At 43.3% G+C, this 27,862-nt stretch overlaps 2 protein-coding genes across 5 annotated transcripts in view; both read right to left on the minus strand.

Annotated features, from left to right (window-relative positions):
- Positions 1-11: 11 nt before the first annotated feature.
- On the minus strand, positions 12-26,950 carry fkbp11 (FKBP prolyl isomerase 11). 4 transcript variants are annotated; one of them, XM_067976619.1, is made up of 7 exons: positions 20,502-20,532; positions 14,011-14,063; positions 12,449-12,511; positions 9,542-9,629; positions 9,209-9,242; positions 2,103-2,173; positions 12-250 (listed from the first exon to the last, which is right to left on the minus strand). In XM_067976619.1, the coding sequence occupies exons 1-7, from the start codon at positions 20,515-20,517 to the stop codon at positions 33-35; spliced, it is 543 nt and encodes a 180-aa protein (XP_067832720.1). In that variant the 5' UTR covers positions 20,518-20,532; the 3' UTR covers positions 12-32. The 4 variants fall into 4 exon arrangements, with proteins under 4 accessions (XP_067832720.1, XP_067832722.1, XP_067832723.1 ...); XM_067976621.1 differs by lacking the exons at positions 14,011-14,063; positions 20,502-20,532 and adding an exon at positions 26,867-26,950; XM_067976622.1 differs by lacking the exons at positions 14,011-14,063; positions 20,502-20,532 and adding an exon at positions 18,761-18,782.
- The window catches only part of LOC137307216 (ADP-ribosylation factor 3-like), a 31,553-nt gene continuing 30,594 nt past the window's right edge, over positions 26,904-27,862 (minus strand). The window contains exon 7 of the transcript XR_010959069.1: positions 26,904-26,991. The gene's annotated coding sequence lies outside the window, so the exon portion shown is untranslated. The remainder of the gene's footprint in view (positions 26,992-27,862) is intronic.

Here is a 27,862-nt window from a genome sequence, read left to right on the forward strand (position 1 = left end):
CCAAACAAGAATTTAACAATTTTGTAGAAAATTTATTTATTTTTTGCTTTGCCCTTTTTTTCGTCTTTGAGCTTCCGTTTGGAGATTTTTGGTGCATTTGCTTTTGAATAGAGATAATAGCCTATCAGACACAGAAGTCCAGGGACCAGCACCAAGCAGGCTATTGGGATCATATTGTCCATCATTTTCTTCCAATATGTTGATTTCACTAAAGTCACCAATTCGGTCTCAAACAACAATACAGAGTCTCCTGAAATACAGAAAGTGAAGTTCTAAACACAATGTCCATTCACATCTAGGTTATTGCAGCATTTAAACCTCCGATAATGATAGAAATACCAGTATAACGATGTACAAAGGAGGAATCCAAAATGGTTTCAACAACATCATAAACCCAAAGATTGAAGCGTGTGCAGTTTGTTAGAACATTACAAAGAAATAGGAGCAGGAGTAGGCCATTCGGCCCCTCGAACCTGCTCCGCCATTCAATAAGATCATGGCTGATCGTCTACCTCAACGCCATTTTCCTGCACCATCCCCACATCCTTTGGTGCCTTTAATATCTAGAAATCTATCGATCTCTGTTTTGAATGTACTCAATGACTGAGCCTCCACAGCCCTCTGGGGTAGAGAATTCCAAAGATTCACCACCCTCAGTGAAGAAATTTCTTCTCAGCTCAGTCCTAAATGGCCTGCCCCTTATTCTGAGACTGTGACCCCTGGTTCTAGACTCCCCAGCCAGGGGAAACATCCTCCCTGCAGCTACCCTGTCGAGCCCTGTAAGAATTTTGTCTGTTTCAATGAGATCACCTCTCATTCTTCTGAACTCTAGAGAATACAGGCCTAGTCTACTCAATCTCTCTTCATACGATAATCCCGCCATCCCAGGAATCAGTCTGGTGAACCTTCGTTGCACTCCCTCTATGGCAAGTATATTCTTTCTTAGGTAAGGAAACCAAAATTGTACACACTACTCCAGGCGTGTCTCACCAAGGCCCTATATAATTGCAGTCAGACATCTTTACTCCTGTACTCAAATCCTCTTGTAATAAAGGCCCATGACTTATTTTGAACATGGATTGCTGTACTCATCTGGCCCTCACTATCTCCTTTGACCTAGAGTGGAATGCCTACATCTCCTTCATGGCTAAAGTGGTCTCCAAGAAACTCAGTTCTCTCTTTTGGGCCAAATATTACTTTTCCTTTCCACAATGTTTATCTGTGTAAAGCACAAGTCTATCCTATATCTGGAAGGCTTTTATAGCACCTGCCCCACATTCCTGAACAGGACACTAGAAAAAGCTTGCAGTTTCATAGGTGATCTCCCTCTGATCTCTAGCCTCCCAGCTCTCTCTCAATTGCAGCCTTCTGCACCATTATGCTGAGTACTCCTTGGAATGTTCCTCGCTTGCGCCTGATAAGTTCCAAATATGTATTCCTACACACTATCCCTTCTCCCGATGTTCTCATTGTGTTGAAATCAAAATCCATCTCATAGCTACTCCAGCATGTATGAAGTGTAGCGCTACACTGACCTGCAGTTATATCTTTTTAAATAATGTCGTTTTTTTTTTAAGATTATGCATCTGTAGAGCCTTGGGGTATTTTTCCATATTAAAGGCACTATATAAATACAAAATTGCTGAAAAGAATGTAGTCTGTTGCTGCAGAATGCTTAGGGTAAGCATTCTTGTAGTACTGTTAATTTAAAAAATGTTATTTAGACCAAAACTAAAGTATAAAATTCCTTGAAAACTCCTATCACATTGATAATTTGTAAATTTAAAATGTTAGAGAAAGGCTGAGTCACCAAAATCCTGCTGTTGGACCCAGAGCTTTTTAATTATCAAAAATTAAATAAAATGTATAATTTCAAACAAAAATATTTACAGGGTGACAGATAACTGTCTCTATCTGATGTACAGTTCAGTTGGTGAACTAATAAAACTTGCTCATTGAGCAACAGTACATTGAGTTACAGCAAGGTTGGGATTCGAACACACCATGGGTTGGCCACCCAATACGATGTTGCAATGATTTACCACAATATTCCCCAAAAAACTACTTTGAAGCCGAGATTGGAGTTAGAACCGGATACGTGCCTGGAATGGAGGGTGGAAAGCCTCGTTTCCCATACGCTAGGTTAGATGGAATGGTTAACTTTCTCTTCTCTCTGGAAATAAAAACACTTGTCACTTGTAATACATAATGTTTTTTCCTCTGTATCATTATCTGCTAATCATCCTATAGTTAGTATATAGATCACTAATGGGTGAGAAATTGATGGGTTTCTTTCTTACGACCATTGGAATGCTAGCATGGCTCAGTTGGTAAAGTCGGCTTATTACTAAGCCCTTACAACATGCAAAGTTCCCCAGTTCAATCCCTGGTCTATGCTGAATGGGCCTCAGCTAGGCTGGTAGTTAGGGTAGTGGAGTTAGCCTCAGCATGCTTGGGCTAGGAAGGGGAAAACAAGCCATGGTTCTTTTCCCTGGCTGGTGACTCTTCCTGGAAAGTGTGTGGGCCAGAATTCTGGATGAGGATGGGGCTCAGCTAGGATGCCAGCTGTTACTGTCTAGATTCACACATGAAGAATTGGCATTTGGGCGAGGCACTGGAGGGCAGCCAATGCCTGTGGAACTGAACTCCAAAGAGTCAACACACTTAGGATATTTTTACAAATATAAATTAAATAAAACAGAGTGACCATCACACAAGGATCCCATGCTTTGGACACTTACACACCAAGTGCAGGATACATCCTTATGTCAGCTGAAGTTGTCATCAACTGGCTGATACGCCTGATGTTTAGACCATATATACTGCATGATAATTCAACTCATTGCAGATCATTTATGTATAATCACTACACCATGTCTGCTACAGCAGTATTGTAACTAAGTTCTGCATTTTCACACAATATACAACATGTATTACAGGATAAGAAGCGTTCTTGATGGTCTGAGCAGCGACACATTGAGGGCTGAGTTGCTATCAGGTATCAGTGTTACCTCAGTGCCATGATGTATCACATCCTTGAAAAATACTCCAGTTTCTGCTTTTTAAAAATCTAACTAGCAGATCTCCCATGATATTGCTCATGGTGAGTCAGAAAGTGCGCTGTTTTATAACAGGGGTGTTATCAATAAGGCATGATAGGGAAAGTATGACAGGAAGTGTGACAGAAATTGCGCACTATACGCAAGACTTTTAACATTAGAGGTATTCAATTCCATTTTTAGGAATTTACTTTTCCCAGACAGCAGGCTCCCAAGGTCAAATCATGTGATTTGAAAAGTAGTGACATCACTATCATCTACATTAGCCATTTGCCGATGTTACAAGATCTCTACTGTATTCAGAGCATAAACTGCATTGAACAAAATAATAAAAGAAACCAAACTTGTATCCTTCAAAGAAAATAGATCTTTCCCGGTTCTGTGATTACTTAGCTGATCGCGGTCAGTACAGTAGTGGGGGGGGTCATTGTTCCTGGGTTTGAGAGGGAGGAAAATCAGCCAGCCAGGATTCCTTCTCTTGCTCGCCATTGTTTACCCTCTGCTGGAAAGTGAATAGGGAAGTTGGGTAAGGACAGAATTGAGCTTGACTGTGATGTCAGCCACAGTAAAGGCTGATGGTAAACCTACCCTCAGACACTGAGGGCATGATTTTAAAAGAGCGGTGGGAGGGCAGCAGGGCGGGGGAGGTCAATGGGCGTGCGGCAAATGCGAATAATTAAAACTTACCGTTCCCCACGCGATCGCGACTTAATTGTTGGCCATTAATCTTGTTTCCAGGTTTACTGCGCACTGGGCAGACTGTGCATCCGCATGACCTGCTGTCAGCTGGAACATCTGGATTTAAAGGGCCGTTGCTCCAATGGATTTTGCTGGAGCAAAGAGCCAGACGACCTAATGGAGCAACACAGGGGCAAGGCTGCTCCAAGATTCAGCAATGCCTCACTCAGATGCTACTGACCGCGGCGAGGAAGAGGAGGGAACTATTTTACCCGGCCGACAGGAGGTGCCTCTGTCACCAAGAAGGCCTGGCTCAAGGTGGCAGAGGAGGTCACGAGCAGGAGCAACATATCCCACACTTGGGTCCAGTGCAGGAAGCACTTCAATGACCTAACTAGGTCAGCAAAAGTGAGTACACTTATTGATTCTCCTGTGTTCCGTGTTCCACATCACCCACCACCCCCCCACATTCTGCACTGCCAAGACTACTCCATCACATCACTCCTCACACCCACTTAAGGCTCATCGTCAACTTACCTTCACTTCCTCACCTCCCCATTTACACTCACCCCAATCCTGATCCAATGTGATGTCTCTGTCTGATACCAATCCTCTGATGCACCTCTTTCACGGTCAGCCTCACCCAAAGCAATGCATTCATCGGCTGACCACTTCAGCATCACGCACTCACATCTGTACTTTCTCCCCTTGTAGAAGAGAGTGCAAAATGCATGGGAGAGGGCTAGGACTGGAGGGGGGGGCCGCAACAAATAGTGGCCCTCACAGAGGCGGAGGAGGAGGAGGCCCTGCAGATCAGCACCGTTGAGTGCCTGTCCATCGGGGATGCCGAGACTGGCACCCCACAAACGTCTGTGACACAACTTTAACATTCATCACACAACATGAATTGATGTTATTAACGATTGGCATGTTGAACACCTCAGTATGCTCATCACATTATACATCTGTGATGATTCTTAATATTGCCTTCTGTTCTCTTCCAGGCCCTTCAGTGATGGAAGTGACAGGAGAGGACGATTCCTCAGAGGAGCTCCCGGCCTCTGAGGGCGCACCGTCACATCTTAGTGAGCCATCCACCAGCGCAGATACGCACACCTCGGTGGGTCCTAGTAGTCAGTTAGTTGGGTTGGCACCTGGTGAGCACTGTCCCCTCGAAGCTGCGCGCGTGCGAGGCTGTGCAGCAGTCTGTTATGTGCCGTGCACTTAGACAGTCCGTCCGCACACCAAACCAGTGCTCTCGGCCCCCCTCTCACACTGACCAGTGCCCGGACCCCAGGCCCACCTCCAGCTCTGCTTCCCTGGTCCCCAGTGCTCCAGCCCCAGCCGGGCTGCTCTGCCTCTGGTGCTGGGGAGTGCCCGGAGGTCCGAGTCTCCAGCCCCAGCTGCCGCATTGTTTACCCCGTTGCTAGGAAACCAGACCGGGAAGTAAAATCGAAACCGATGTGTTTGTCAGTGGCCAATCACAGACCGGAACTATCTGCCCAGAGAGCAGGCACCTCCGCCCAATCAAAGCGCAGGGGCCCATACATAGAGGCAGCCAAAACTAATGAGACTTGCAATATGTACAATTGGAATGCAATAATTTTTTAAACGCTGCTGAGGATTCAATGGAGGGGGGGGGGGGGGGGGGAGGAGAGAGCTTCAATTAAACTGTTCCCTATCCCCAAATTCTCTGTGACTGGTTTGACAGCTGTTTTGTATTTCTGACTCAATCTAAAAATTCTGATTGCACACGATTTATTTCTCTTTGAATCAGAGTCATTAAGATGATTCAACAAAGAGCTGATTGGAATCGTTCCCATCAGATCATTTTTAATAAAATGTAACGAAACTGGTCTGCTCAATCCTAATGCAACTTAAGAAACCCATTTCATAAACTGTATAAATTTATCAGCCAATATAACATTAAATTGTTACAATTATCCATTATTTTGTACATTGTTCTGTTTGTTAATTACCCTGAATAATGTTTTCTAAAAAGATTGTAAACAATTTTACAACACCAAGTTATAGTCCAGCAAAAAGATGTTCTATTTAAAGTTGTGATTTTTTTTACGGTGGCGCACACAGCCTTTATATCGGTGCACAAACCCAAATTCATTCTGCACATGGCCAAAAAAAATTAGAGGGAACCTTGCTGGTGAGTCACCACACACAAGTGAGCACGAGCAGACACTGGTGGCAGGGGCAGCTGTGGTGAGTCTGTGTTGGTGGGCGCACTCCTCTCCAGGCTCTGCTCAGCTGGACACAGATGCTGAACCCTGGGGGCCATCCTTTAAAAGGAGAATGATCGAGGGACAGCAGCACATTTGTGAGGTACTAGAACAGGTGCCATGCACACTCTCCACAATAGCGCAGAGGATGGAGGAGTCCAACTCTTGCATTAGTGGAATGGTGGCACAGGTACTTGAGGGAATCGCTGAGATGGTGTTAAAGGGGCGTGAGGAACTGTCTGAGATAGTGTCGCAGGTAACTGCAGAAATGTCTGAGATGGTGTCACGGGTAACTGCAGAAATGTCTGAGATAGTGTCGCAGGTAAGTACGGGAATGTCTGAGATAGTGTCGCAGGTAACTGCAGAAATGTCTGAGATAGTGTCGCGGGTAAGTGCGGGAATGTCTGCGACGGAGGGAAGGCTAGCCTCCATGGAGCTTCAAGCACGGCTCACCAATGAGTCCACTGAGGCCCTGACAATGGCCGTTCGGCTCAGGGTGAACAACATTCTTCTGCCTTAAACAGACAGGAACTTTACAACTGGGCTTCCAAGGCATCATACATGTCCTTTAAACTGTCGTCCAGCAGAGTGGTAGGAGTGGTGTGGATCTGGTCCAGGAGAGGGAAGATGGCGAAAGGGAACATGGAAGTGGGGACGACACTCAAAGCGCCCCCACGTCTCACCCGTTGCCCCCCCCCCCTCAACCAGCACCCGCAATCCTGCCTCCTCCCCAGGCGGCCGAGTCAGCCCCTGCACAGGTGCAGGTGGAGCAGTTTTTGGAGGGGCCCTCAAGGGCTCCAAAACCCAGAGGGCGTAGGCCCAAAGCATCTAATCGGTCAGGGCATGAACATGAGCAACCTGTCACTACCTCTGCTGCAGCCACAGGGGATGCACCACGTAGAAGTAGTAGGAAGAGAAAGACTAAGGTTTTGTGATCACAAAGAGGATGCACAAGAGTGTCTGACAGACTGTCATGTTTTTCATTTATATTTGGTTTTTGTTAAAGTCACATTAAATGTCTTCACTCTCACCACTACTGCCAAGCCTTGCCCATTCTTGACTGCCTTTTGTGATAGCGCCCTTACATGTACTTCATCGTGATCGAAAAGACTTGATGCCACCCAGTGGGTGACTTTACAGTGGGTGTATGTGTAGTTGCAGGACTGTTTTGTGCAGGGGGGTGGGGGGGTGTCTGGTGTTGGCGTTAGTTTTTCCGGGTGGTGTGAGGACTGGACTATTCTCACTTTGTGATCTTATGAGAACCGTTCACATATGAGTGACTCCCTGGCCTCACGAGCAGCCAGGTGAGCCGTTGCTCTGCCCAGGGGTTGTTGTTGTTCTTCTTTCTTCTTCCTCTTCCTCTTGCTGATGGCAGATGTGGACGCTGGATGAGGGCATGGGGCCTCATGAACCGGTACCCCTCTCTGTTGCGCTATGTTGTGCAGGACACAACACACTACTATAATGCGACCCATTCTGTCTGGTGCCTATTGAAGCGCTCCCCCAGAACGATCGAGGCACCAAAATCTCATCTTCAGCAGCCCTATCGCATGTTCAATTATAGACCTGGTGGCAATGTGGCTGTCGTTACATCGAAGCTGTTGCTCGCTGATGGGATTCCTCAGAGGTGTCGCGAGCCACATGTGCAGGGGGTATCCTTTGTCCCCGAGGAGCCAGCCTTTAAGGCTGTTCAGTGTGTGGAAGAGGTCTGGGATGTTGGATTCCCTCAGAATGAACGAATCATGGCAGCTGCCAGGGAATCTGGCGCACACATGAAGAAATCTCTTGCGGTGGTCACAAACGAGCTGTGCGTTGATGGAGTGATACCCCTTTCTGTTGATGAACAGTCTTGGCTCGTGTGGAGGTGCTCGGATTGCTATATGGGTGCAATCGATTGCACCCTGTATGCGTCCTGTACACGTGGGAAGGCAGCCACAGAGTGGAATCCCACTGTCCTCTCCGTCTGGCTAAGGTCATCCATGGGGAAGTTGACGTAATGCGAGGCCCTGTGAAACAAGCCATCAGTGACCTGCCTTATGCACTTGTGTGCAGACGACTGAGAGACCCCGGTGGCACCCTGGAATGATCCAGAGGCGAAGAAGTTGAGGGCAGTGGTGACTTTAACAGCGACAGGTAAGAAGATGCTGCTCGGCCCAACCGAGAGCAGCTCGGCATGAAGGAGGCTGCAGATGTCTGCGACTACCTGGCGACTCACTCTCAGCCTCCATATGCACTGCTGCTCAGAGAGGTCCAGGAGGCTGAGCCTCGGTCTGTAGACCCTCTGATGAGATTAGTGCCTCCTGTGACGTCAGTCCCTCTGTTGTTCCCCTCTGTGCTCATGTGCAGGTGCCTGTGACGCAGCACTGTATTGTGGAGCTACAAGTGGCGGTGGTGCACACCGTGCCTGGCGAGGCTGGTGATGTTCCACGTCCTCGGATGTGGAGGTGAAAGCAGCCATCGCGCACCCACCACCCCCGCCCCCCGCATCCTGATGGTGTCAGTTTGAGGGGGTCCGAAAAGTTGGTAAATATTTGTAAACAGAACAATTCTGAGTGGCAACCAAGAATTTTCAGTCTAAACACAAAGATCTCCCAGCCAAAAGTTTGTCTGAGAGAACTGAATGCCCTGCTGCAATAACTCACCTTTTATCCCCATCTATCAAACAGGCATTTAAATGGCCATATGGCTGCTGGCTGAAACCCGTTACGGCAGCCGTCACACAACACGGGAAACATGTTGAGGCAGCGTTGAAATCGCTTGCCTTCATTGTAAATTACATTTACTCATTTTTAAACTACTTCAGCTAGTGATGTAGTGGTTTAAGTGCTGTCCCGCCGGCTTTAATTGCCAGTGGGACTTCCCGGTTCGGAAATGGCGCGCGAGCCCAGGTGGCTCTGGGCCGTGCATGTTCTTCGGCGTCTTGGAGCCGGGATTTCTGCCCACTCCTCGAAAAGCCGATTTTCATTGCCCCCCCCCCCCCCCCCCACCCCCAGACTTTTGTTTTAAAATCGAGCCCCAAGAGTCCAGGATCACGTGAAGAATGGGCACTCGAGCAAAATGCCTATGGAACCAACACCCCAGCAAAAGGACTTAAGAGGCGAGCAGGACAGAAAAAAATCTTAACCAGACGCAGAATATTAGTAACATCTTGGAACTTAAAACCAATTAATATCAACAGCATTTTACTTCAAATAGTACTTATAAAATAACATTACTGAAGCAGTCACATTGACTTACCCAACACACATGTCGAGGAGACCCTGTTCCAATCCTATAAACGAAAATAAAATCAGATTCAAATTCTTTTTAAATACACTTGCACTAACAGTTTCAGAGTGGGAATTGTATTAAAATACCTGAATCAAAATGTGTCTCCTGATCTCAATCGCATCTCAATGAAGATTTTTGTATATGGATTGAAGTCAACACTATTACTTTAGCGAGAGTCAAATTTATGGTATTGAAAGAGAGATGTAATCACCTCATTCTTGGATCAATCTTTGTAATTATGCTTAGGAGGTCATTTTTCAGCACCATTTCATTCCAGCAGGAGAATATGTCACATTTTACCTGGAATAACCTGTTTTTTGCCCAGTTCTACCACCAGAGGATCTCGGCTTAAGGAATTATCAAACAAGGTCCCATCTTCCAGTTTACCCTGAGAAACAGTCGGAAAAGAAAATGCATCAACTCTCTGGCGTTCACATCCATAGCACACGTTATACCCACCATTCAACAATACTCCAATCAGTAACCTCTAGTATCCAACATTCAGTTATCTCTCACTATCCATTAATAGGTAGCCTCCCAATATCCAGCAATACCTCTAATAATTAAAGAGGCATAGAGTACAAAAGTAAGGAAGTCATGATGAACCTTTATAAAACACTGGTTCGGCCACAACTGGAGTAGTGTGTCCAGTTCTGGACACTGCACTTCAGGAAAGATGCAAAGGCCTTAGAGAGGGTGCAGAAGAGATTTACTAAAATGATTCCAGGGATGAGGGACTTTAGTTACGTGGATAGACTGGAGAAGCTGGGGTTGTTCTCCTTGGAACAGAGACGGTTGTGAGGAGATTTGATAGAGGTATTCAAAATTAGACAGAGCAGATAGAGAGAAACTGTAAAAGGGTTAAGGACCAGAGGACATAGATTTAAGGTGATTAGCAAAAGAACCAAAGGCGACATTAGGAAAAACTTTTTTACACAGCGAGTGGTTAGGATCTGGAATGCACTGTCAGGGGGTGGTGGAGGCAGATTCAATCATAGCCTTCAAAAGGGAACTGGATAAGTACTTGAAAGGAAAAAAATTGCAAGGCTACGGGGAAAGGCCAGGGGAATGGGACTAGCTGGATTGCTCTTGCACAGACCCGGCGCGGACTCGATGGGCCGAATGGCCTTCTTCTGTGCTGTAACCTTTCTATGATTCTAACCCAATACCCAATGACCTCCAGCATTATCAATCGCCCCAATCTAACCCACAGTCAATATTCTACAAGCATTCAAGTATCAGTATTCCCAATAACTCATACTCACCTTTTTTTAGAATATCAGCATTTACCACTGATTTTGTAACAGAGTCGATAATAATGTAACTGACAGATATTTAAATTGATGTTAAATATCCAAGTGTCAACTTGGCTCAGTGTTAACAGTCTTGCATCCAAGTCAGAAGATTGTGGGTATTAGCCTCACTCCACGACTTGAACACATAATCTAGGCACGATACTTCAGCACAGTATTGAGAGGGTGTATTGTTGGAGGTGATGTCTTTCTGATGAGATATTAAACTGTGGCCCAGTCTACCTGCTCAGGCAGATGTAAAAGGTCGCATTGCATCATTTGAAGAACAGGGAGTCCTCCCAGTGTCCTGACTAACATTCCTCTTAACCAACATCACCTGGTCATTTACTGTTTGTTGGTCCTTGTTATATGCAAATTGGTATCTGCATTTGCCGACATAACAGTGACTACACTTCAAGAGTAATTCACTGGCTGTGAAATGCCTTGAACATCCTGAGGACTTGAAAGGTGCTAGAGAAATACAAATTCTTCTCTTCATCTTATCATAGTAACAACCGAGAGAACTATATTTATACCACATGCAAACCCTGCCATGCTGGGAGTCAGTTGGACACTGTACATGTCCTTTAACAGGGAAAGTCAACACTCAATTGAAATGCCACCCTCTTTAGAAAGTTGTGCAACAAAACAACGCATGGGGGTGAATTTCTGCAGAAATTGTTCCTACTTGTTCATAACATCGGCAGAAAAGCCATGGAAACCCAGGAAAAATGGCATAAAGGCCGTTTATGCCCTTTTCCCGAGTTTCTGTGTCACTTCCACCGAAGTTACAGTCGATGAGCAGGAGAGCCCTTGTGGAAATCCCCCCCACCCCCCCCCATCAGCTCAGATACAATAGAAAGAAAGACTTTTGCATTTATAGAGCACCTTTCACGACCTCAGGGCATCTCAAAGCACTTTACAGCCAATGAAATACAATGTTGTCGGTTGAATTTTGCCACAACAGAATACAATTAAATTTAGAGCAACTGACAGATGACTGTGTTTGAAAGTTAACATTTTTTAAAAAGTACCATTTTTGGAAGAGTTGAGTTTTCCTTGAAACTGGAATAGCGTTTTGACTTGATGCTAAATCCCTATGAGGGGTGGATGGCCCGTTTTAAATCATTTAGCTGGGTAAGGCAGTCACCTTTCAAAGCTAAACTCAGCAGCCATTATGATCGACAATGTTTCCCAGTACACCCATTATCGGAAAAAGAGCCCAAAGGGGTTCAGAGAGTGCATCAGTTACTGTTTGCAAAGATGTGTAAGTCTACTTGGGAAGGTGTCTCCACAATAAAAAAGTGAAGCACATGACTCTCCTGGGCTGCAAGGGGCACAGTGTGTTGCAAAAGCAGGGATTTAGCTACAAAGAGTTTCAGAATTAAAAGGTAAAAAAATAACTCAACATATTTCCTAAACGTAAATGCTGTTGGTTTGCTTCCACTAAATATGAATGGAATATTGCATTTCATGCCAGATTCAGATGAATTCATTTGTTTGAGGTGCAGGGCTGAGCTACAGTAGAAACTGATCAGATAATACGAGGACTTACGTATGAGTTTCACTTACTGACGTGGCCATTTGTCAGTTCCTCTAGTTTTCTGATCACTATTAAAAACTCTTCCTGCTCTGAAGTCCCCGGAGCCTAGTTGATTTACAGTTAGGTTCCAATTGGAAATGTACTTCCTCTTAATACTTTCCCTGGAGATTGACGGGGGGGGGGGGGGGATATCGAAAAGCATTATTGCTGACGTGTTATTGCAGTCAGAACCCCATCCGCCTACCGCCTCTATACGTGCAACAATTTCCATTTTTCTTATTCCAAATAAAAAATATTAAAACACTTCAAATTTTCTGGTTACACGAGAATTTGTAAAAAGGCAACTTTGTGGAGAGTTGCGGTATTTCTCACAGTGTAGTGGATATGTAGAGTGTCTCCAACAGTCGACAGCTCGGGACATCCCTCTGGTTTCAGCTGTTAAAAAAAACAATTTGCAAATCAAGAGAAATGCAGACACAGGCGGTGTGTTTCTTTACAGTTGTCACCTCACAATGTTACAGTGAAAATAAAAGCTCCCAGAAAGACCTTTTATAAGAAATTTGCTCACCAGGATTTCCACTTTAAGTTCTTGCACTTTTTCATCCTGGCTCGAGAATCCGCCCAATGAGACAAGAATCAGAATCAGGAGCCCGGCTCTGCTCATTCTGGCCAGCAGACCGAATCAGGGATACTGAGTGAGTGAATGGTGAGAGCCAACCGGCACTCACCTGGATCATAACCTAATCCCCCCACGGCATCGGAGTGAAACTATAGTCCTCCTCTATCCCAGCACCCCCTCCAACCAGTAAGCACCGCCCAGCTCCACTGATGAATATTGAGGGTTCTGCTGCTCTGACTGTTGTTTCTTCCACCTCCTGCAACTTGTGACTAGGAAACTTATTCATTCCTCCATCGTCTTCCTACACCCAGTTATAGATTTTATTCCACAGTGAATTTCTTTTATCTTCTCCCACCACTGGAACCTCACCAACCATGTCTTCATGTGTTGAAATGTGAGCGTCGATGGGCAGTGTCAGCAGGTTACTGGACCAGCTGAGCTGGAACCTGTCACCACTTAACTCTCACAGAGGCCGTTTCTCAGCAGAAGTCACTGGGTAGCCATCAGGAGCAGGAACTTTGGCTGATTCCCCCCAACTGAGATCAATAAACTCAGCACAAACCAGGAATTGAACCCGGGATCCTCCCTGGTCTGTATACCTTTTACCACACAGGATTTGTTCATCCCATCATTCAAAAGTTCCATGGATAACAATGGGAAAAAACTGGCCATACTTTAACTTCTGTATAATATTTCATCATTATTGACCTAAAGGTGCTATGAAACTATGAAAAAGACCTTTCAATTCAGCTAGAAGACCACATACAATCTGTCTATGATGGACTGTACCTAATGAATTTAACTGTCGAATGGGGATAACTGCAGAGGAAATTTCCAAGAAGATACACCTCTGAAATTTCTCTCTTGCCTCCGAATGACAATCTAGAAAAAGCAGGATATTAATCAAATGCCAGAACCTAGGTTATTTCATATTGATCCACAGACAACATTTCAGAGGCTTCAACATAGGAATCATAAGAGTATTTGATCATCTTTATCTTCAACTCTACTTCCCCCATAATCTTCAATCCTATTCTTAATCAAATATCTACCTTTTTAATTGGTATACCATTAAATGTTGATGATATTCTATTCCACACATTAATTATAGTGGAAAATTGGATTTTTTTTTTATTCGTTCACGGGATGTGGGCGTCACTGGCGAGACCGGCATTTATTGCCCATCCCTAATTGCCCTTGAGAAGGTGGTGGTGAGCCGCCTTCTTGAACCGCTGCAGTCCGTGTGGTGAAGGTTCTCCCACAGTGCTGTTAGGAAGGGAGTTTCAGGATTTTGACCCAGCGACGATCTGCCTACCTCCACTTTATGTCTCCCAGTAGTTTGAAGACTTGGATCTTTCAATCTTTTCTCTAATGGGAACAAATATAATTCTATTCGCTTGTTATCACAATTTACCATTTTGAGTCCAAGGATTATCCTTGTGGCTCTTAGAATCATAGAATCTTACAGCACAGAAGTAGGCCATTCGGCCCATTGTGCCTGTGAAATTAGAGCGACCTAAATATATGCAGGAGAAAGGAATGGAAGGTTATGCTGATAGGGTGAGATGAAGTAGGGTGGGAGGAGGCTTGTGTGGAGCATAAACACTGGCATGGATCAGTTGGGCCGAATGGCCTGTTTATGTGTTGTAGACTCAACGTAATGCAATGTAATGTAATTAGTCCCACTCCCCTGCTCTTTCTCCATAACCCTGCAATTTTCTCCCCTTCAAGTATTTATCCAATTCCCTTTTGAAAGTTACTATTGAATCATGCTGTGCATTCCAGATCATAATAACTCGCTGCATAAAAAAAAATTCTCATCATCTCACCTCTGGCTCTTTTGCCAATTACCTTAAATCTGTGTCCTCCGGTTACTGACCCTTTTGCCAGGGGAAACAGTTTCTCCTTAGAATCATAGAATGGATACACAGCACAGGAGGCCATTCGGCCCATTGAGTCCGTGCCGGCTCTCTGCAAGAGCAACCAGCTAGGCCCATTCCCCTGCCCTTTCCCCATAGCCATGCAAATTTTTTCCCCTTCAAGTACTTGTCCAATTCCCTTTTGAAAGCCATGATTGAATCTGCCTCCACCACCCCCTCAGGCGGTGCATTCCAGATCATAACCAACCGCTATGTAAAAAAGTATTTCCTCATGTCGCCCTTGGTTCTTTTGCCAATCACTTTAAATCTATGTCCTCTGGTTCTTGACCGTTCCGCCAATGGGAACAGTTTCTCTCTATCTACTCTGTGTAGACCCTTCATGATTTTGAATACCTCTATCAAATCTCCTCTCAACCTTCTCTGCTCTAACGAGAACAACCCCAGCTTCTCCAGTCTATCCACGTAACTAAGTCCCTCATCCCTGGAACCATTCTAGTAAATCTTTTCTGCACCCGCTATAAGGCCTTCACATCCTTCCTAAAGTGCAGTGCCCAGAACTGGACACAATATTCCAGTTGTGGCCGAACCAGTGTTTTATAAAGATTCAACATAACTTCCTTGCTTTTGTACTCTATGCCTCTATTTAGAAAGCCTAGAATCCTGTATGTCTTTTTAACTGCTTTCTCAACCTGCCCTACCACCTTCAACGATTTGTGCACATATACCCCCCGATCTCTCTGTTCCTGCACCCCCTTTAGAATTGTATCATTTAGTTTATATTGCCTCTCCTCGTTCTTCCTACCAAAATGTATCACATCGCACTTCTCTGCATTAAATTTCATCTGCCATGTGTCTGCCCATGCCACCAGCCTGTCTATATCCTCTTGAAGTCTATCACTATCCTCCTCACTGTTCACTACACTTCCAAGTTTTGTGTCATCTGCACATTTTGAAATCATGCCCTGTACACCCAAGTTCAAGTCATTAATATATATCAAGAAAAGCAGTGGTCCTAGTACTGACCCCTGGGGAACACCACTGTACACCTCCCTCCAGTCTCTGTTTCACCACTACTCTCTGTTTCCTGTCACTTATCCAATTTTGTGTCCATGCTGCCACTGCCCCTTTTATTCCATGGGCTTCAACTTTGATGACAAGCCTATTATGCGGCACTTTATCAAACGCTTTTTGAAGTCCATATACACCACATCAACTGCATTGCCCTCATCAACCCTCTCTGTTACCTCATCAAAAAACTCAATCAAGTTAGTTAATCACGATTTGCCTTTAACAAATCTGTGCTGGCTTTCCTTAATTAATCCACACTTGTCCAAGTGATGGTTGATTTGTCCCAGATTATTGTTTCTAAAAGTTTCCCCACCACTGAGGTTAAACTGACTGGCCTATAGTTGCTGGGTTTATCCTTACACCCTTTTTTAAACAAGGGTGTCACATTTGCAATTCTCCAGTCCTCTGGCACCACCCCCGTATCTAAGGATGATTGGAAGATTATGGCCAGTACCTCCGCAATTTCCACCCTTACTTCCCTCAGCAACCTAGGATGTATCCCATCCGGACTGGGTGACTTATCTACTTTAAGTACAGCCAGCCTTTCTAGTACCTCCTCTTTATCAATTTTTAGCCCATCCAGTATCTCAACTACCTCTTCTTTTACTGTGACTTTGGCAGCATCGTCTTCCTTGGTAAAGACAGATGCAAAGTACTCATTTAGTACTTTGCCCTCGGCCTCCATGCGTAGCTCCTTTTTGGTCCCTAATCGGCCCCATCCCCCCTCTTATTACCCTTTTACTATTTATATGCCTACAGATGACTTTTGGATTCCCTTTTATATTAGCCACCAGTCTCTCTTTGTCCCTCTGAACTTGTATTATCGTCATAGACCCCCCTTTTTCTGACTCATCTTACTCTCTATCTCTTTCAACATCCAGGGAGCTCTGGCTTTAGTTGCCCTGCCTTTCCTCCTTGTGGGAATGTACCTAGACTGTATCCGAACTATCTCCTCTTTAAAGGCCGCCCATTGCTCGATTACAGTTTTGCCTGCCAATCTTTGATTCCAATTAACCCGGGCCAGATCCGTTCTCAACGCACTGAAATTGGCCCTCCTCCAATTGAGTATTTTTACTCTAGATTGCTCCTTGTCCTTTTCCATAGCTAATCTAAACCTTATGATACTATGATCACTGTTCTCTAAATGTTCCCCCACTGAAACTTGCTCCACTTGGCCCACCTCTTTCCCCAGAACCAGATCCAGCAATGCCTCCTTCCTCGTTGGGCCGGAAACGTACTGATCAAGAAAGTTCTCCTGAACTTCAAAAATTCTTCCCCCTCTTTGCCCTTTACACTATTACTATCAGAGTCTATATTAGGATAGTTGAAGTCCGCCATTATTACTACTCTATGGCTCTTGCACCTCTCTGTAATTTCCCTGCAAATTTGCTCCTCTATATCCTTCCCACTAGTATAAGTATCCTTATTTACTCTATCAAAACCCTTATATTCTCTGGACCCTTTGCAATGCATTGGTCCTTTTGAAGATAAGGAGCCCAAAACAGCACATAATATTCTAAATGTGGCCTCACCATGAAGTGTTAAAGCGAGCTGCTTTGACATTTAATCAAATGTCCTTGAAATAGATTCCAGCACTTGACTAACTTTGTTGACAATAGCTTTATGCTGACTGGACTTTAGGAACCACTTAATAGTCAAAACTCAAATCATTTTCTTTTTTCATCTTTGTTGGTGGAATTGAACTAATTTATGTTCCATTCTCCAGGATCAGTCAAAATAAAAATGATAATACATGTATTATTTCGTTATGAGGAGAGGGTTCAGGAGTTTGGGTTATTTAGAGAAGAACAGGACTTAGAGGGGTACAATTAAAGTTTTTTAAATGATGAAAGGATTGAGTACAGACTGGTTAGATTAATTGAAATGGATAAGGATGGTAGGACCAGGTGGCCTGCCTATAAAATCTATATGGGAATTATTTGTTTTCACAGAGATTCATCACCCTCTGGTGGGTAAGGCATTATTACAATCCTTTAAAAGATGATTTGATAAGTTCCTGAGAGAAGAAGCCATTTCCAGTTATTGGGCTTAAGTTGCGAGTTAGCTGTGATTGTGATGAGTCAGGGGCCACTGTGATCTCCTGGACCTTGTTGGACTGACTTAAGGACCCAGAGCCTTTCTTGAATTGGTCCCAGTTTTTTTGCCTCTCGCAGGAGATAGTGTGATAGCGTGGAGTGGGTGATAGGTGTGCAAGGTTGCACTATTGACTGGATGAAGCGAGCTTGATGGTCATTGCTTACAATCACTGCCATTCTGTTGGGAGAGAGGAGATTTTCATCCCATCATTCTGGACTGGATCAGAACCTAGGTCCCCAGATTGAAAAGACAGTGTTGTAACCCATTGTGGCACTCAATCCCTGATCTCCCTTTGTAATCTAATCTGATTTAGCTGTTTGATTTGAACAGTGAATTCCAGAATTAGTTCAAAACAATACAGCATTGACCGATACAATACATAGAATCTCAGACTGTATTCACAGTGCTGGAATGTGGAATTTTTAAAAAGTTATTGGTAAGTTATAAACTCACAAACAGACTTTCACTCAACCAAAGCTGGCCACTTAAACATTAGGACAGAAGAAACAATCCTGAATAAGGAATAAAATACACCTCTGATATTGTCAGCAGAAAGCTGCATCAAGCTTGAAGAGACCAGGAGCTACAGGATAGTAGAGAAGTAAGCAACAGGAGATAGTGGGGAAATGCACCACTGTAACTTTCAACTGGACAGGTTACTTTCACAGTCACCAAAGCTGGAAAGTTACTTACCTCGCGAGTTACTGAGTAGAATTTTTCACGTTGCTCAAAATTTCAAAGAGTTATTTCTTAAATGTACTCCATACGATGTGATAAAGTCATGGCTCATTATAACCTAGAAATTACTGGAGTCATATTAGCAGACGAATGCTCAACATGCTCACGTGACATTCATTAGCTATCGTAACTGAAGTGTTAACACATTTAAAACAGATTAGTGCCTCCATTAAAATAAGAGATCGAGGAATGTTAGAAAAACCTGTTAAACGTTCATCCATTAATATCATCACAGTATTTTCTAGGCTTGTAGCTTTTAAAACTAAATCTTTTTAAATTTACCATTGTCTTGAGAGTATGTTCCACTGTATGGAGTCACAACCAGCACATATACATTTTTTTCAAATTTATTTTTTGTCCCTCGGTAAAGTTTTTTTTCTTTTTTAGGCCCCTCCTTTCTGAGCCTCCTTCCCGTCACACTATAAACTGTTCCTTGATGGAGAGGGGTGTGCAGGCCTTAACCGATGATGTTCTAGAGCTGGCCATTAAAAATTTACACACAAGTGCAGTGTCATTTGCCTCTACTGAGTGCTTCCTCTTACTGTTGTGGTCGAGGCCTAGGCTTCTCGGGGAACTTCCTTGTGAAACCAGATGCAGTAAATGAAAGTACTTGCTGAAGGAAGTAACAACAGACTTCCACAGACCTGACGTGAAAGGCCCATTAATTTTTTATGAAATGTTTTTTTAAAGAAAAATTCAATGTGATTTTTTACCCTCAGTTTTAACCTAATCTTGTTAAGTGTCCTAAACTACAATTCCACCTCCCGTTTAAAAAAAAGCACAAAGGAAAACATGATGATATTGGAGGCAGCTTCTTTCCCACTCGGTGTGAGAGCAGCAGTGCAAGACAGAGGAGGAGGTTTTAACATTTGGAGAGTGAAAAGCAGAAACTAATCCAGGATTAATGTCAGAGGTACAGAGAGAGGAAATGTCCCAGGAGGATTTGGGATGTTAAAAACGAATTTAAAATGGTCAAAAGAATTGGTTAAAAATTCAATTAAAATTGCACATTCTGGAAGAGGATGAACAGAGGAAAAAACATTCTCCTGTTTTAAAAAATCTTGCTCCAATCCTTTTTAAACAATGAGTAATAGAACTTTTGCTGTTGGGATGAGAAATTGTGGCCTCCCTCCCGATCTTGCCCTTTTGTCTTTACTACTGTGCTGCATCATTACCCTGGGGGAATCAAGTCAGGCTGCAGATCAGAGTGAGGTAAAACCCATTCCTGACCATGACCCTGAATGTCAGGAAGTATTGCAGCGAGCAGGCTGACTACAAGCAGGGCTTTCAGAGATCAATATCAGCCACTTCCTAGGTGTACCATTGCTGAGTTTAATGCTTTGTTCACAATTGGGTTTAAAGTTGATGCTGTTTTTATTTCCTGTTAGACACTTATCTTCATATATGATTTTGCCACAGTTTTAAATTTCAATAATAAAAGTTTACAATAAAAATAGCATTTCATTGTTTTCATATTTTTCTGTAAAGCAGTGTGAAAAATTGAAGATTTACATTTACCACCTGGATCTCCATCTGGAATCATATCACATCTCGTACTGGAATTTCTCAATCAATCCAGAGGGTGACATCTTTTGAAATCACAAATGATCATCCACATTTAATTCATCTATGCACCTTCCGGCTGCCCTCAATTTTGGGGCACAGTGATACAGCAAATCCACCACAAATATGACATGGTAGGAAATGTAATTGACTGGGATCGGCCTGAGCAATACTGGATTATTCAATCATTTGTTGAAGAGTTCTACTTTGGAGAGATTCCAATGAGGGAGGTAAATTACATAGGATTTCACATCACAGAAACAGGCCATTCGGCCCCAACAGGTCTATTTCGGTGTTTATGCTCCACACAAGCCTCCTCCCACCTTACCTCATCTAACCCTATCAGCATATCCTTCTATTCCTTTCTCCCTCATGTACTCATCTAGCTTCCCCTTAAATAAAATTCCCATTAAGTTATCAAATGAAAGATGTTTAGTACATGTACGAGTAGGACACTTACCAGTGTACAGCAACATTAGTGTTTCAATAGGACACTTGCTAGTTAAGTGAAAGAGACACTGTGATGCCCATCTCATGAACTATTTCCGAGTTAGCAAACTAAAGCTAGCCATGCAGTAACGTGCCAACAGGTGGCGACATTCCACCACAAGGATGGCGACATTTCTTACCCTGTGATGTTCACTCTCTGTAAATTTACAAAGAAAACAAAACAGAAAATGAATGTGTTAAGAGTAGAATATTGGAGTCAACTCTTTTACTGTATGATTCATTTAAAGTAGATTTTAATGGTTAGAATTGTGAACATTTACTCGATTTCCTTTGTATTGACTCAACTGAGTTATCAACTCCAGATATTAACCTCCCATTCTATCTCATTACTCTATCTCTCGATGTTTGTGGCAGTGCCCCCCAAAACTGGTGCTTTTGGACTTTGGGATGTGTTATCCATAAACCTCTCTTCTACCAATTCCAAATTCCAATCATTTTCATCTCATTTTAATTTTGGATTTTTTTTGTCTCACTTGGAACCAATCTCGTTGCTATTCAAAATCCTTGAAAAAGCATGAATTTTATTAAAAGTGATTTATTTTTAGTTTTTCTGTCCACCTTTCCCAGAAGCAGCAATCATCAGATCAATAATCACTTGTTGATAACTTGTTTATTTCCTTGTTCTGTTACTAACACAAACTTATAAAAGTTACCGTGATGCTCGCAGATACCCTCTATTTCTTATGGTCACCTCACTACATTCCCCACTCAACCTCCCAGCCAAATGATCACAGTATTCTATGTTCACAGAGATTCTTAACATTTATTAACATATCTAAAACAAAATTAAAATTAAATAAATTGATAATTGAAAATTCATTATCATCACTACGTATGTTTACGAATCAATAAAAATCAAAGACTTTCTCTGGTAGGTGACACTTACTGGTTTACTGACTGGATAAGTCAAATTCATTTTTTACACTATGTGATTCCAGGATTTTTACCATGATTTAGTGATTGCATTCCGTGATTCCATCCATTTTTCTGTGAAAACCAAACACTTTACTAATCAACAATCTGAATTGGAATGGAGCGACACGTTAATAAATCTCAGTTTGCTAACCTGACCCAGGGGTGCTGAGGCCAGTTGGAACATTTCCATTAGATGCTAGCTGTGATCAGAGTCCAGAGATTGAACCTAGGACCTTCCTGATCTGTATGGTACAGTAAGCTGAGTTCTTCAAAAAAAAAATTGATGGCAACCTGCAGATTTCTCTGCTTTCTGAAGTACCTTCGTGACAATTTTTTTTTGGTCTAGTGTCGGAATTCACATGGACATTAGCAGCCAGCTAAAGCCGGAAATGTCATGCCAGGCATTATTTCTTGCATCCGCCCCCTTCCATATGAACGTCACAAGATGCATATGTGGCAGGACGTCCTCTGTCCAAATTCCTTCTAGCTCTGCCCCCCACCACAATGTACACCTACGTGATGCAGGGATACTTGCATGCTCGGACGTGATCCTGTTGGAAATGAGGCCACTTGCAATCTAAAAAGCCAGTTTCCCTACGACAATCAATCACATATTGAGCAATTACTGCAGGGAAAGTGGCAAGTTCCAAAACTGGCCATTTGAAATATTTTTAACAATCTTCCAGCCACTCATTGATGCCGCAGCAAAGTGCCACAGTGAACTCCCCTGCCCTCCGGGGTGGGCTCCCCAGTTATGGTGAAAGTGGCACCGGCATTTGCCTGTATTATGTCAACGCCCCTGATCCCGGCAATTAGGGCTGGGTCAGCAACACAATTTGGCAGCATCCAGAAGTCCCACTCTGCTATAGTCAAGGTGGAGGATCGGGACCCGGGGAAACTCGGGGCCTTAATGCTTTCCTTACTGAATGCAGGTAGATAAATGAATTTGTTCCTGTCATATAAGTACGTCTCTATATGCCTTACGGTGGGGAGGGAGGGAGCAGTGCTTTACCCAGTCTATCAAATGGGCACTCTCTCCCATCTAGGTGTGAGTTAGTATAATAATGGTCAAGAAATATAAGAATAAATGTGAAATTTATTTCCATCTTTCCTTTTGTACCAAATATTTATGAGTAGTACTTAGTGTTACTGAAAGGTTTTATTTAAATTATCATGTTTAAATGTAGGACTTTTATTCAGAACCTTTCTCCAAGCCTGAATAATGGTAACAGTCCTTCCAGAACTTACACAGAAACATAGGAATGGCTAGATGAAAAAAGACCACGGTCCGTCTAGTTCGCTGTCTACCATCCTGCTGTCGTATGATATAAGAACAATGTAGTGTAACTTTGTTTTCTGATTGCTTTGAGTTCTCTCTCAAACACACATAAATACAAGAAATGCAGTTGCTATAACCATTACAAAGTACAATCAAAATTAAACAATACCAAATTTCAAAACAAAACCTTTTATTTGTCACACAGGTAAAACAACGCTAAAGAAATAACACTGAATATAGTGTCACTGGAATCAAAATGAAGAGAAGGGCCGTTTGACTTGAGCTGCACCCAATAAGGAGGAACCAAATCATTTACAGAAAAATGGTCAGCAAAGCCCAACCCAATAATTCAAGCTCCCCAAGTACTCAGGCTCATGATACAGGAGTAGGCCTCTGCAAGAAAACTCTTACCAAGATTTACAACACAGCACTGATTTATGTTAGAAATTGTACTTCTCCCTAAAAATGTTGAGCAGGAAGGAAAATCAAGATGGCAGCTCATACGAACTGCACAAAATGTTTGGAGCAACTCGATTGGTTTCGCTTCTCCTTTCTTTTATTGGTAGCTGTTGCTGACTGCCCAATTTTGATTTGTAGTTTTGTGAACTTCATAATTGATGGTTTTCATTCTTGCTCACCACTTGTCGGTCGCCTAACCATTCGACTGTTTATTTGTTGCTATCTTATGAATATGAAATCTGAGTCAAACAGCTTCAAATAATTTGCATATAATGAGTGATGCCAAAGTGTAACACAGGAAGTGTGATCAAAACACATTAGACATACTAGCAGTTCTCCCCGGCATTGCTCACAAAGTCAGATAATATGCTGTTTTATAAGGACAGGAGTGTCTTACATAGAATTTACAGCACAGAAACAGGCCATTCATCCCAAGTGGTCTATGCCAGTGTTTATGCTCTACACGAGCTTCTCCCTCCCTACTTTATCTAACCCCATCAGCACAGCCTTCTATTCCTTTCTCCCTCATGTACTTATCTAGCTGCCCCTTAAATGTATCTATGCTATTCGCCTCAACTACTCCATGTGGTAGCAAGTTCCACATTCTAACCACTCTCTGGGTAAAGAAATTTCTCCTGAGTTCCTTATTGCATTTATAAGTGAGTATCTTCTATTTATGGTCCCTGGTTTTGGTCTCTCCCATGAGTGGAAACATCTTCTGTACATCTACCCTATCAAATCCCTTCATAATTTTAAAGAATCCCATTAGGTCACCCTTCAGCCTTCTCTTTTCTAGAGAAAAGAGCCCCAGCCTGTTCAGCCATTTTTGATTGTTATAACCTCTCAGTTCTGGTATCATCCTTGTAAATCATTTTTGCACCTTCTACAGTGCCTCGATATCCTTTTTGTAATATGGAGACCAGAACTGTGCACAGTACTCTGTATGGTCTAATCAAGGTTCTATACAAGTTTAACATAAACTCTCTGCTTTTCAATTCTATTCCTTGAGAAATGCTTTGTTTGCATTTTTGATGGCCTTATTAACTTGCATTGCTACTTTTAGTGATTTGTGAATCTGTACCCCCAGATCCCTCGGCTCCTCTCCCCCATATAAACTCAAGGAGTATGTGGCCTCTTTATTCCTCTTACCAAAATGCACCACCTCACAATTATCTATATTGAAATTAATTTGCCGTTTACACGCCCATTCTGCAAGTTTATTAATGTCTTCTTGTATTTTGTCGCAGTCTTCCTCAATATTAACTCTACCCCCAATTTGGTTTCATCCGCAAATTTTGAAACTGTACTTCCGATTCCCAAGTTCAAATGGTGAACAACAGTGGTCCCAGCACCGATGCTTGTGGTACATTAAAATCTGATGGCATGATTTAAAGAAGAGCAGTCAGGGAGTAGTCTCTTGGCCAACATTTCTCCCTCAACCACAAGCGATTCATCCCAGTGTTGTCGATGGGATCTTGCCATTGGCAAAATGGCTGCTGTGCTTGCTTACCTAACAGTGATTGCACTACAAATTACTTCACTGTGTATGAAGGGCTTCGAGACATTTGGGAGAGGTGATAAAGTGTTATATAAATGCTTCCTTTTTCTTCCTCTATAAATAATGCCATGGTAGCTACTTTGCAAAACAGATTTTAAGCTTCCTCCCCCTCCCCCAAAAAACCTTCTGTTACTAATGTCTCTAAATAAACATTTGGGATTTATGTGAACCTCCACTATTGGAATGATAAAATTATATAAAGAAATGATTTGATGATTGAACCTCCTCTTGGAGCTCACTGGGATACACTGCTTCATTGGCGGTCAATCCAAATGCAGAATGAGAAGTGAGCTCTATTTTCATAAATAAATAAGACATTTCAGGAGCATCTGAATGTGTGAGATCTGCATCTCACTGGAAATGTTGTGGGGAAGTCAGAGGGATGTTGGTGAGCTGCGCTTCTATAGCAACGAGAGAGGAATCTGAACAATTCTTCACAGGGACTGCTGCTGTCTATTATGCCAGTCTTCAGTCTTTTGTGCACTTCTTCCTCGATTAGAAAATGCAGTGTTTCCCCACTCTCCCCGCTTACATACCACTGTCAGTTGCTGTGCATTTGAAAAGACAGAATGGCTGAATCCCCCATGATTTAATGTGATTACTGCCTGGGTCAATACCATTTCGACATGTGATGTTGAGAGGTTGCATTGGGAACAATGTGGACAGGCTGAAAGTGAAAGAGACAGATGAGTGATGACTGCCCCGAATAGGGCTGTGATGGGAGCGGCTCCCAAACCGCTGCTCAGTGTCTCTGCTCGTACTGGGGGAGAGACGGACACGGGCACCAGTGGGACCCAACAGCTGATCAAGGAGAACCTTGGTGTGGCCGTGATTCTGGCAGAGAGCTTTTCTAATGCTCCTGTCATTCATCTGCAAAATGAGCCGGATTAGCAGAGAATGGGATTAGTGGTGACGAGAGCCCAAAAAAAGGTTTCCGGTTTACTCAGCCCCGCTCCTCAAGGCTAGCTTTATCCTATTCTCCCCCCCCAGTCATGCTGTGCTAAAGTGCACACAGCACAGTGAAAACCAGCCGAGCAAACTAAAGCAGTAATCCCCTCTCTTTGGAGAAATGGAATTAAACCGATTTAGATAAATTACCCACCCCCAGTGAAGCTCAGACCATTCCACCATTACCCACTGTTGGGTGCTGATGAGCTACTTAGGGAAACCCTGTGGTAGAATCAGTTCAGGACACATGGATAATGTAGAAAGAGAGAAGCGGATGACCACCTGCAGGGGCAGCAGAGGGAGACAGGAATCACAGGTGCAGAGAATCCCGGGTTGCTGGAAATGTCCCATTGATACATAGTGTTGGACAACTGTGAAGTGGGCGGTGACAGTAACTCAAAGGAGGGAGGTCCTGAACAACACTGGCACTGCGGAGCAAGGTGTTACCTGAGGGTGGAAGGCATGTGGGCCACGAGACTAGGAGAGCAATAGTACAGGGAAACTCTATAATCAGAAGAATAAACAGCCTTTTTTGCAGTAGTGACTGGGAGTCCTAAATGGTATGTTACGTCCCTGATGCCACATCATGGGCGGAAATATTTCTGCGAAGGCAGGGAGAGCAGCGAAATGTTGTGGTCCATGTTAGAACCAATGACATAGCTAGAAGTACATGTACGGTCTTGCAGAGGAATTTAGGCACCAGATTGCAAAACAGGGCCTCAAGGGTAGTGATCGTCAGTTTGCTTCCCGTGGCACAGGTCAAAGAGTGGAGGATTAGAAAGGTCAATGGATGACCGGTGCAAGAGAAAAGGGTTCACATTTTTGGTCCATTGGAGCAAGTTCTGGAACGAGGGAAGACTTTACCAAAGGGACAGCCTTCATCTGAACCAAAATGGCACGAATGTCCTTGTGGAGAGGATAAAGTAAGCAGTGGGGGATTTAAGCTAACTGGCAGGTCAGTTGGGAAAGTCTGGGCTTGAGACTAGAGAAGGAGAGGAGGATTAGTAAAGTGGAATACACATCAAGTTTGTGGCAGTTCAGGCGAGATCAGCGATTAAGTAATTCATGCAAAATGTAGGTTTTACATTGCGACTGTTTTACTACCACTGTCCCAGTGAGACGATGAACTACCTCCCACTCAACAGGACTCATTTACCTGTTTGTTGGCAAAGACAAGTAGAACAGCATCTCGCAGTTCATCCTCCGCAAGCATTCGCATCAGCTCCTCGCGTGCCTCATTCACACGCTCTCTATCATTACTGTCAACGACAAATATCAACCCTAGAAAGATAAAAGAAAGTGAGCTGAACACCTCAGGCTGCAGACAGTAAATGTTTCTCCCACTATCCTCCTCTCCTTCCCAAATCCCTGAAATCACACCAATTGCCTGACCAAGGGAAGGCAGTTAACCTGCTCTCAAGCATCTCCCATTGTACACTATAAATCAGCCACTAGGAGGCCATTAGTTGAGACATTCAGATTTCCCCTCTGCTCCTTGCTTCCTCCTTGCATGCCCCTCCCCCTCCAAAAAAACAAAAGATGAGGAACTTGCCATGTGGGGATTACATTTCCAAGCCCATCAATTACCATGCCAATTAGTGACATTAATACCAATGCACTCTGCCACCAAACACTTTATTTTGTCCATGTAGAAGCATCGGCAAGCAGCTACCTTTATATTGAGATGAAATCACTTCTATACTAACATTACACAACTAGCACCTTATTAAACAAGGAGGAAAATGTGTGGCGGGGGGAGGGGAAGAAAGAGACGGGAGGAGAGAATATACAAAATACTCTTTGCTCCCATTTGTTACAAGCCTTGATTGTCTGTTTAGAATTATTTTATTGCTACCATTAGTTTAAAATAAATGGATTAATGTTGGCATTGAAATAATGCTGATTGAAAAATCTAGTGTCTACCTCACAGCAATATTTAGTTCTATCATCATTTTCCATCTCAAATGGCATCGAGAACCAGAAAGAAATCCGGCAGATGGGCAGTTTTCTGGAGTCATTCATTAACAGACTCATTAAGTGACTCCCTGCTGACAATGCTTTCTTCTTTTTATCCCCCTCCAAAAGAGAGGGAAGCCACTAACACTATCAATAGGTTGTAAACAATTTTACAACACCAAGTTATAGTCCAGCA

Source organism: Heptranchias perlo, chromosome X (genome assembly GCF_035084215.1).
Source record: "Heptranchias perlo isolate sHepPer1 chromosome X, sHepPer1.hap1, whole genome shotgun sequence".
In the NCBI taxonomy this organism is placed as follows: Eukaryota; Metazoa; Chordata; class Chondrichthyes; order Hexanchiformes; family Hexanchidae; genus Heptranchias; species Heptranchias perlo.